The 11,791-nt window shown below is 42.1% G+C and overlaps 1 protein-coding gene across 1 annotated transcript in view; it reads right to left on the bottom strand.

Annotated features, from left to right (window-relative positions):
• Positions 1–1,665: 1,665 nt before the first annotated feature.
• Positions 1,666–11,791, bottom strand: part of RSPO3 (R-spondin 3) — a 58,613-nt gene continuing 48,487 nt past the window's right edge. Inside the window, exon 5 of the mRNA XM_041423824.1 lies at positions 1,666–2,711. Within this exon, the coding sequence (XP_041279758.1) occupies positions 2,518–2,711 (194 nt within the window). The 3' untranslated portion in view covers positions 1,666–2,517. The remainder of the gene's footprint in view (positions 2,712–11,791) is intronic.

The raw sequence follows: 11,791 nt of genomic DNA, 5'->3' as shown, positions 1-11,791 counted from the left end.
TTTTTTAAAAAAATTCCTCTCTGAACACTCTTGTTTATTTTTATAGATTTTGTTTGTGCTTCTATCAAAAGCAATTCTTCCATACCAAACCCCCTTGCCATTTAGCTCCTATATTTAATCAAGGCAGGGAAAAAACAATCCTACTGGTTAGTTTTAAGAGTTGCAGACAAATCTTCCCTGAGTGCAACTATTCTTGTGGTCCAGCTGCTGACCTAGTTTGCTAGATCCAAGTAGGGATGCTTCATCTGGCCAAAAACCTGTCTTTGGAGGAAGTAAATTGAACAGTAAATTCTTTCCGAGCAGCTGAACATCCCTGTTTGCCCACCAGCACTGCAGACAGATGAATGACTGCAGCTGTAGGAGAGGGTTTGAAGCACTGGCTTCCCCTTTCTCTTGTGATACCAACACCTCTCATCCCAGAACTGCTACTTGCACCTCCTCTGGTGCCAGGAGTCTGGCAGAGTGAGGATTTCTCCTTTCCTCTCTCTACATCAGCATCACCCAGAGCCTCAGTGGTCCACACAGGTTCTGCACCTTCCACTACTCTAAGACCAACTTCTCCTCAGCTGCTGCTGCCAACAAGGTGGTGGAGGGATTTGACTGCTGCTGCTTGAATCAGTAGGGGGAGACTGAGACCAGACCACTCTGGAGGAGGGTATAAACAAGTTATGCAATGGAGCTGGGAGCTCACAAATAGTCACCCCTGCTCCAGCCTTCCACTGCTAGGTGCTCCTCACAGGCATTCAGCACACCCTGCTTTGCTCTCTCACCCATTCAGACTCCATTGTGTGTGAGGTGTGTTACATGTGTATGATTCTCATCTCTGTAAAATTCAGCCTTTTGTTCTTCTCAACTGCAAAAATATAGTAAATGCATAAAATCTGGGACTGGTTACAGAGAGTTTTAATTAATTCTCATGAATGTAGGAGGCAAACTGTGGAAGTCTTAAACACTGTGTGGTTAGACTACTGCAACTACAAGTATCATTAGAGACAACGCTCTTACAAAGCAAACTGCAGGAGACCATCCTACATTGCTGTCTAGGTGATTTATATATGAGTTGGAAAGTAACTGGCACCTGTCACTCAGGTGTCTTTAGCCTGAGAAACAGGCTTCAGCATTGGACAGGTCTTTTTTGAAGTCAAACTCACTGTGAGAAACAGAAATAGTGACAGGGAGGGGAACTGACTCCTGCCACCTGTTCTAGTCCACGCTCCACAGTGGGTGGGCTGCTGCCCCCGTGACAGCTGTCATTGGGCAAAACATGGCAACAGAGCACAAATTGTGAGGTATGTTGGTTCCTCGACATGTTTCTGGAAAGAGTAATTCCATTTCTGAGCAGCAACTCAGTGTGTAGCACAACCTGTGTTTCACTAATGGGCTGCTCTAGCCTCTAACATACCACAGGATTTGGTTTGTCCTCTGAGCAGTGGAGATTTTCACTTCTGCTGTGTCAGAGAGAAGAACCAGAATAGGAATTTAAGTAAAATTGGACAGAAGTTTGTAATTAGTATATGTTTGTAATTTCTTTTCGTGGATACTCTTTTGCTAGATGCACAGTGTGGGTGTAAGTTTTGTCCTCTTCTGTCTGTGAAGCTATGAAATTATTCCCTTCCCCAGCAGAAAAAGTGACACCATCACTGTGAAAAACACATACTTACATGATCTATTTTTCTGGTTTTTATTAACTCAACGTTGTCTCCTACAAATACGATTTGTCATTCACCAGAAGATTTGAAATGTAGACTTAAGTTACACATAGGTATAAAAAGCATAAAACAGCACACGGTACCACTGTTTAGACCAGAAAACATTGTGTTGTCCACAGATAAGAGCGTTATTTGAGCTCAGCTCAGTTTCCTTCTGCCTCAGGGATTCAGTCCTCAAAGCTGCATATGCTTCTGCTTCTTACTCCTCAGCAGCTGAAGCCCTGCTGGCTTTCTCCTGATGTTTCTCACCCCTGTCTGGAACATGGACCAGGAAAACACAGGGCAATCCCATCCTGCTCCACCAGAGATTGTAAAACCTTGGGCTTCTACTGGCTCTTCAGAAATGTTTTCCTCCTTCTCTTAATTATGTACAATATATGAAGGGATACCATTTTCATCTTTGATTTAGACATATCTCTTGCCTCATACTTAAACAATAACTTGAAAAATATTTTACAAAGAAAAAGAACATTGTTCATCTGAAAGTCATTCATTATTATATTGCTATATTTTATACCCTATTATTATTATATACAAAATTTCTTAATTGCCTTTTACAGATGCATGGAAGCATATAATATAACAGTTTTAAAGGATCCCATCTTTAGATTCTTTTTTCCTTGGCTCATGTCAATCTCTTTAATAAACTATGGTTGCTTGGAGAATATAGGAAGTATTTGGAATGTTGTTTAAAGTTTAATAATAACTGGTAGCATTGTCCATTTGCGGCCTGAATGGTTGGAACACCTGTCAGGGCGATCTGGTAGAGATAGCAGCATCATAAAACTTAAACAATCATGGAGGGTCACTAATGTGCAGTGTCAACGGGTGCCAGGTCCTGTTCTTTGTTTGGGGTTTTCCTTTTCTTCAGCTGCGTTTTATTGTTGTTTTCCCTCTGTTCTCGGTTTTGTCTTCGGGCTGCTCGCCCTTTGCTTTCCTGTCTTGTCTCCTTGCTTTCATCTTTGTTCGATTTTTTCCTTTTCTCCTCCCTATTTTTTTTCCCTGAAAAGAAATGATGGCACGTTAGAAGATTTGCTCAGACTATTGAAATTTCTGAGTCCCTCGCTTTGCCATAACCCGTGAAACCAGCCCTGGTTTAGCACCTCCCATTAGGAGCTAGACACTAATATTTGGAAATGTCCAATCACCACACCCACATCCCAGGGGATTCTTGGTATTGCAACATGAATCCCATGGCAAAGTGTCTGCTCCAGCACAGGTGTGTGATGGTCTTCAGGCTAAAATATGTCTCAAATCAAACTCTAGACCATTGTCACAAAATTAGGTATTCAACTACTTTATTGCTTTAAATAAGGTAAGATGGAGAGGAATTTGTTTCTGCTACAGACCTCTCCAATAAAGCATCCTGTCCCCTTAGCAACATTAAAACTTTGTATATTGGCTGTGGAGATTATGTAATAGAGTGCATTTATGCTTGCACGTGAGGAAGAAATTTTTTATGCTGAGTGTGGTGCAGCACTCGAACAGGCTGCCCACAGAAGCTGTGGATACCTCATCACTGGAATTGTTCAAGGTCAGGCTGGATGGGGCTCTGAGGAACCTGATCTAGTGAAAGATGCCACTGCCCATGGCAGAGGTGATCTTCAAAGATCCCTTCCAACCAAAACATTTCTGTGATTCTATGATTCTGTTTCTTAGCTTTACAAACCAGTGCAGGAATGATATTGGCTTGAACTTGTAAGTACACACGAGCCTAAAACAGATTAGATTTTTTGTCTGTCTGGAACTACTGAGCTATGCAGCTGAAATTCACCTGCAGTTAGATGAATCCCAATGATATCTTCAAAGGCAATCTCTCTGGAGACTTTCCTATAGAATGTCATACTGACCCCTATGCCTTCTTGCATGGAGAAGTTTCTGGACAAGTATTGAAAAACATCTGGCTAAACTCTCTTTTATGATATCTCAATAATGATACTAATGAAAGTAATCTATCCTTCTTTGTTACAGAGAGAATACTTTTGTTTTTAAATTTTAACAGAGATAATCCAGGCTTTCCTGCACTTGTGTAGAGGGAGTTACACAAACCTGGCAGTAGTTCTTGCTGTTGAGGGTGCTAAATTTTTATCAATTTTGCCCATTCCTGCCTCAAAACCAAAGACAGTGGTTTTTCATGCCTCACTGAGCTCTGTGGGAGTATGTCACCATGAGAGAGTAGCTGCAGGGTAAGTGACTTTGTTCTGAGAACAGATAGCCATCCAAGGAGGTTCAGGGTGCAGGTCAGATAAAGGAAGAGAGATTCAGAGGAGGTGAAGAGAATGCAGAAAGCAAGGAGCAAGATCAAGATGTGAGAATATGCTCTATCTTCTTCTTGTTGTGTAGCTCTATGGGAATATTTTATGGCTTCTCCATTCTTTACTACCACTGCCTGGGATTGGAGAGTAAGGGAAGTTTAGATACACACATTAAGTCAAACAGTGACTAATATCTGCCTTTATCATTTGTTGTTTCTGAAACAGTAAAACTTTAAATATAAAACGACACCTTAAATTTTAGGGAACCACTTAGAGATTACCTGAGTGTACACCCACATACCTGCAGAATCCCTCTCTGAATTTGTAAATGCCATCTAAGATGCCCAGAGGTGAGCAGGGGAGACCTGCAGAACTGGTGTGGGAGGCTCAGAAAGAGCTGCTACCACTGGGAGAGCTGGGAGATCTCCATGCAGAAGTAAGGCTGCATCTTACCCAGCTGTAATGCTGTCTCTTACTAATGGGTAAATGACAGTATGGGATTTCATTCCAGTGGTTTGTAAATACTATTGGCCCAAGATGAAATGTTATTTGAATGGAAACTGTCCAGACATCCAGTGTTTGACATTACTCACTTGGTGATTAGCCAAAATCATTCAGCTGTGACTTCCCAGCCACAGTTCTTTAAGTGTGTTGGAATGATGTGTAATGGTTTCCCATTCAGTCATGGACCAGGATATATGTATTTAAACGTGTGTGGATATACTAAGAATGAGATATCTTTGTCTAGCCAGAGACTTATCTAGGCACAGCTTCACTGTTTCTGTTTTAATCAAACTGGTGTCTTTAAAAATGACAAGGAAAACTGATCTCTGGAAAATACTTAAAACTGAATCGCAATTCTCTTCTACTCTGAGAACAGCTAATTTGGAGTCCTCTGTGCAGTTTTGTACATGGTTTAATATTACCCCCTCCATTCTGCTGCCATTTGTGAAAAGATCTAACATCTAAACCTATAATGTTGTGGTAAAGCAATATAGCATAGAAGGGTCACCTTTGCTGGCTCTTTAGTTCCTTTCACTACTACTTTTAAAAATTAAATTTTTTGTGTGACAGTGTAATGTTACTCCTAGTCAGTCTGTGTTTCAGTTTAGACCCAAGAGAAGATTCTAGCAGCAGTTCTCTGCTAGTACTGGGATATATTTTTGTGTACATCACCCTCCCTGCTCATTTCCTTTCTATCTTCTTCCCAGAGAGTTGTTCCTGAATATTTTTTCTTCTTTCTTCTACTTGCTGAAACTGACTTCATAGCAGCCCATTGACCTGGGTACCAGGTATGGAAATTCACTGAAAATTTGGGCATTTCGCTATCTGTGAAATGAAAAGTGCAAAAATTACATGGGCCATTATGTTTACAAGTTCATCTCTGAATAAGAGTTGGCCTTTCAGTGCTTAAAGAGAGCTTATAAAAAAAGATGAAGAATGAGTCTTTATATGAAAAGATAGTGATAAGACAAGGGGGAGAGATTTCAAACTAAAAAAGAAGACATTTAAGTTAGGTGTTAGGAGGAAATTCTTTATTGTGAGGGTGGTGAGACATTGAAACAAGTTGTCCAGAGAAGCTGTGGACGCCCCATCCCTGGAAGTGTTCGTGGCCAGTTTGCATGGGGTTTGGAGCAACCTGGTCTTATAGAAGATGTTCCTGCCCACAGCAGGGGTGCTGGAACTAGATGACGTTTAAGGCCCCTTCCAATCCAAACCATCCTATATTTCTATGACCTACTTTGCCTTTGAAGAAGATGACAGACAAGGCCATTATTAAATCTGGAACTCAGCAAAGAAATAAACGATGCAATAACGTGACCTGGAGGAATACATTCTCCTGGAATTTCAACTGAATTTACCAAGAATGTTCCCGCTAGACCCTTCTCCCGGGCTGAAGCCTGTAACACTTCGTGCACACGCCTGTGTCCCTCTCCCTCTCTCGCTGCGCGTCGCGGCCCGCTCCCCGCGCTGCGCTGCAGTGCCCGCGCCGCCCGCGCGGGGGCGCCGCGGCTCCGCGCCAGGCGGGGCGGGGGCGGCTCCCGCAGCCGCAGGGTCCCATCCCCGTCCCCTCGGCCGCGTCCCGAATTCCCGCCCGTGCCCTTCCTGCCGCTGCACCGGCTGTCTGTGCTTTATTTTGCCTGCGGCTGAACTTTCCCCATGAGTCACGGAATTCTTGCTGTGATGCACTAACGTTGCTAACGTTTATTTCTTATGGATTCAATACAGCCGTTCAAAATTTTAAAAAAAGAAAAAATAGGCTGCGTATTTTTAGACAGGAGATTAAATATTTTCCAATAGAGTGTTTTGCTTATGAAGAGACTATATGTAATATCAGAGAAGTATTCATGAGAATCTAATTATATATTAGATTTATATATATTATTTACATATAAAATTTTGATATATTATTTATATATAATAATTTATCTATATTATTTCTATATAATAATTTGTCTATATTATCTATATATTATTTAATATATTTATTATTTATGTGTTTATAATTTTGAAATAAATTATATATTATGTCATATATATTACAGCTATTGTATTATGAATGTATAGTGCTATGAATATATAGTGCTATGAATATATATTACAATAAAGTAATTAATGGGTGTTAAAATAGCTTTTATGTTGGAACTAAAGCTTTACAGACAACTGTACTGGAAGAACTGATCTGCAGGCACTGTGAATTTTCTGGTACGCAGGAGATATCTTGCAGCTTCTAATAATAGCAAATTCCTATATTGATGAAAATCTAGTGACTTGCTGTAATTTTGAGAAATACAGTAGTTCAAATTAAATGCAAACATGAAATTAGTATGGATAACAATATAATTACATGTCTAATCAGATTCAAGGTGCTGAGTTCTTGTTAATATATTTTATAGCCCCGGGTCAAAGAAATTCCTGAGTCTGTATTTACGCAATCCGTGTCTGAATACATCTATTTAAACAAGCCAGGGTATTTCAGAGAAGCCTGTGCATTATCTCCTCAGATGTGGTGTTTCCACTAGATCTGTAGCTGTATTTTATGGGTTAGTGGGAGGACGCGTTGGCCATGACTTGGGAGGCCTTGGTGCTCAAAAGCACTTATGACAGACAGTTGCTTGGCAAATCATGGCTGACATGGATCAACTACCACAGGTGACAGATTTCTTATGCTTTAAGCATTGTCACTTAGTCCCACTATTATATTCAGCTGAAATTATTACAGGAGACTTGGGTGCTGAAATCCCAAAGCACCATAGAAAGACATAAAATCTGATTGTGCAAACTGCTTCACTTTGACGGGGGGGAAGTATTACAGGGTAGGCTTCATGGAAATCCCAGAGGGATGAGAATCTGGCTTCAGACGTTTGTGATGATTGTATTTCTTTCATCACTCCCATGAAGACATTTACCATGGGAAAGCAAAAGGAGCAAGAGGGTCATGGAACTGCTCCTTTTGGGATTGCAGGCACTGATGTCACAGGCCCCTCTTTGGAAAGGTCCCACTGCTTCTGCTGTGACTGTCACCACGGACCACAAATCCTCCCCACTACAATGTAATAATCTGAAGAGCTGCAATAAAAGACCACAAGCCACTGCTGTAACATGCCACAGTGTTCTTTCACACTCCTCAAAGCCTTGTCTGACCTCTCAGCCCTTTCCTGGCCACTGGAGCACTGTCAGCACTGGTGCTGCAGTAGCAGTGCCCCAATCCCTCTGTACCTCATGAGGCACCCAAAGGTTAAGTGCCACTACACTGTGTTGCTCTCCTTCCCACCTGTCCACACCCTTCTCAGAGGCATTTTTAGTCCTCTTAGACGAAAAGTCTGTCATGCTTTCCTCATTGTGTGGCCTGGACAACATCAGCATGACGCAAAGAAACCATGCTGAGCAAAGAAACCAGGAAGAGAAGCATGCCCCAGGCCCTGAACTCCCTTAGTCTAGCTCTGTCAACAATACAGTCATGCCATATTATGCAAATGAGCAGATCATTCTCATTTTCAAGAAAAGTGACACATTTTTTTTTCTGGAACATAGCCTGTAGAATGTACTCACACTACTTGCCAAGATAACATCCCTCCAAACCCCCGGCTCCCAGTGATGCAATGGACTTTCTCCTTTCATTCCCAAGCCACAAGTGGCTGATTCATCTGGTATGTCTTTTTGAAGTTTAAACAGCATAACTGCATAACTTTTTTCACAGCAGTCTTTTTTTTTTCTTTTTTTTTTTTTTTCTTTTTTTCCCTTAGCTATTGTGGCCCTATTTTATAATCACTAGATTTCCAGGTAACCAGAGTGTGAGGGTCAACAACTTCAGATCAATCTAGATGCTACAAAACTTAGTGCAGTTCCTGGCCTGCCTTACTGCTGAAGATGTTCCAAATGCTAAAGACAATATAGGTAAAAATTTTAATAGAGCTAAGGTCCAAAGACATTCAAGGAGCAAGTAACTTGGCCAAACCTATGTTCTCCTGCTCTTGAGGTGCATGATGGTAGCCTACCTGGTTTCCATACCAGTCCAGATGGATACAGATTTCAGGCATGTGACATATCCAGAGTTCTGTGTAGTGATCTTAGATAATCCAAGATACCTGGGCAAGCTCAAAAAGTGGGCCCTTGCGAATCTCATGAGGTTTAACAAGACCAAGTTCAAGGTGCTGCACCCATGTTGGGACAACTCGCAGTGCCAGTACAAGCTGGGCAGTGAACAGATAGAGAGCAGCCCTGCCGAGAAGGACTTGGGAATGCTGGTGGATGAAGCTGGACATAACCCAGCAATATGCTCCTGCAGCTCAGAAAGCCAGTGGTATCCTGGATTGCATCCAAAGCAACGTGGCCAGCAGGCCAAGGGAGGGGATTCTGCCCCTCCTCTCTTGTAAGACCCCACCTGGAACACTGCATCCAGCTCTGGGGTCCCAGGCACAGGAAGGACACTGACTTTTTAGAGCAAGTCCAGGGGAGGGACACCAGGATGATTAGAGGGATGAAGCCCCTCTCCTATGAGGAAAGACTGAGAGAATTTGGATTGTTCAGCCTGGAAAAGAGACAGCTTTGGTGTGACCTAATTGTGGCCTTATAGTACCTAAAGGGAGCCTACAAGAAAAATGGAAAGGGGCTTTTGACCAAGGCAGGTAGTGACAGAACAAGGAAGAATGTCTTTAAAATGAAAGACAACAGGTTTACATTAGATCTGAAGAAGAAATTCTAGAACTGTTGCCCAGAGAAGCTGTAGCTGGCCCATTCCTGGAAATGTTCAAGACAAGTTTGGGTAGAGCTTCAAAAAACTTGGTCTAGTGGAAGGTGTCCCTGCCCATGGCAGGGGATTGGAATTAGGTTATCTTTAAGGCCCATTCTAATTCCAACCATCCTGTGATTCTGTGGTGATGCTATACCTCAAAAGCTATTGATACTTATGGTTGAGCAACTGTATTATTAGATTTGGTGACTAACTTGTTCTTACATGTCCTATCTCCTCTTAAGAGTGGAAATACTTCTCTAGATGTAGACTTTAGATGTCTTTGTATGAGGATCCTTAAGGTTTGTTTGCCTCTGAAAATAGGATCTGGACCACTAGATTGCATTCACTTGAAAAATATTCTTATTTACATTGTGTGTGCTAGCTTGTCCTTGCAAGAACAGTGCTGAAAGAGGCACATTAGCAGAAATGAGAATGTTGTTTCCAAATACAGAAATAGCTGGGGCCTGCACCACAGCTATTGGCATAAAGCAGGCAGAGAGGAATGGGAGGAGGCTGACCAGATTAGTTACGCCAAGACAGGAGGTGTCGCTTTTTTCACTGCTGTAGGAGATAAGGAGAAAGTCGTATCCTGTTAGGTGTATGGGAGATCAGGAGATATAATTTCTTCTGTGGATGGTTGGGAAATGACACTTCTACACTCATGAGCTCATAAACAAGGTTTATGGAAAGTCCCTGGCTTGTGATGACCTCTTGCAATAGAAACTGGTTGGATGTGCCTTTCCTGTGCCATAGAAAAGATATTGCCAGTGCCTGAAAATAGAATATCCTTCAGTCAAAACAGCAGCCAGAGAAGGAGGATTCCTACAAAGAGTTCTGTTTGCTGTTTGTGGAGATATTTGCTGCTGCCTCTTCAAACAAGTGCTTGTGGGGATTTATTCCCTTCATGCTTGTCTGTTGGGACTAGGGGAATTTGCTAGCAGCCTTGTTTTAATCAGGATTAATGTGCTAACAACACCAATTTTGTAATTACATAACAGTTTTCATCTTATAAGAACCCGCAGCTTATAAAGCCTGAACACAGCTTCCAAAGACAGGAAAGTAATGGCAATTTAGCAGACCAGAAAATCACTCCCCATTCCTTAGGACAGGAAATTACCTAGACCATGCTGGTATTTAGGAAACTGGCATTTTCTTCTTTTGAGACTTTTAATGGTGACTTCTGAATGGGATTGGGTTTTTACAGCTTTCCTAAAGGAGGGAAAAAGGTCCATGAGTGTCCAAATGCACTTAATGGGCCTCTTTTAAGACCAGTACAAATATTGGGAATAATAGTGATTGGTACCAAAAGCCCTTACTCTGTTGTTAGGGCATCGGGATATTGAGAAAAATCTCTAATAGCCTGTTTTCCTTTTAGTCACCAACAATCCAATCCCATTAGCTTGGATTGAGGTCATAAATATAGTCCTTTTTAGAGACTTATTTCAGCTGGTGCAGTCTTTTGAACAAACCAGAAATAAAAATGTGATGCTGCATTATGTCAGAGCTTCATGTTTAGTCTGCTGCTCTAGAAATAATCAAGAAAAGTTATACAAGATAAGAGACAGATGCTGGTGCCTCAGCAGACATTTAAACTCTTTCTAGTACAAGAGTAAAATGGAGAAAACCCCCTAAGAAACTTGTTTTCAGGTTTCTCAAATTTGTGCTCAGTGTGCTCTGAAGGGAGGGATGAGTGAGAAAAGATGTTTTCCTTGGCTTTACTTAAACTGATTGTCTCAATGGAACCTGGTAATTCAGATGATACTTATATGACCCCAATATCTGGGTGCATCCCAAGGAATGCCTTTTTTCATTATTGACCATGGCTCAGAGCTGGGCTATACTGGTGATTGGGTACAGATCCTGGAGGCATTTTGCAAGTGCTGACTCCAACATTTGAATCAGGCCAGCAGTTCCTGCCCTGGTACTATACACCAGGACCAGCTGCCTGGGCATCTTCCCCCATTTCATTTGCTGGTATAGGTGCACCTATACCCTCCCCCTGGAATCCCCTCCTTACATTTTCTTAAGTTTTCTGATATGCCAGGAAGGTAAAGGAAGATGAGGAGTCAACAGGATGCCCCTCTGGCCCCTCTCGGCATGGTTCACTTGTCGCTTGCACTCTGAGCATCGTTTGTTTGCATTTCTGCCTGGGGTGACACCTGTGCTGACAGGTAGACAGGTGCCCCTGTGCACCCCAGGCCAGCTGAACAGCTGGATCAGCCTGTCAGCAGCAGGTAACATACAGGGAGACAGCAGCTCCTGATGGATCCTCTCAGCAAAACCATCAGCACAGAAGCAGGCTGTTTTTACCAAAATTCACCGGGGGCCCAATTCTGACCTCTGTGTTGTACTTGCTTACACACACGGAGGTCACCAATGTTGGTGTTTGGTGTAATTGAAGGGAGAATTTGCTTTCAAGGATACTTTTCAAGTGAGGTGTTGAAAATTGACTGTCTCTTTCTGTTTTGTGCCTCCAGTGTGTGTGTACTATTTCAGCTGGCCAAAGCATTGATCCTCCCCTCTCTAAGTAATGCCAATATTTCCAAATACACTTTCACATTGATTAAAGTGACAGGTCAGGCTTCTAAATT

Source organism: Onychostruthus taczanowskii, unplaced genomic scaffold (assembly GCF_017590055.1).
Source record: "Onychostruthus taczanowskii isolate IOZ18803 unplaced genomic scaffold, ASM1759005v1 scaffold8, whole genome shotgun sequence".
In the NCBI taxonomy this organism is placed as follows: Eukaryota; Metazoa; Chordata; class Aves; order Passeriformes; family Passeridae; genus Onychostruthus; species Onychostruthus taczanowskii.
This window is presented reverse-complemented; position numbering and strand designations above follow the sequence as displayed.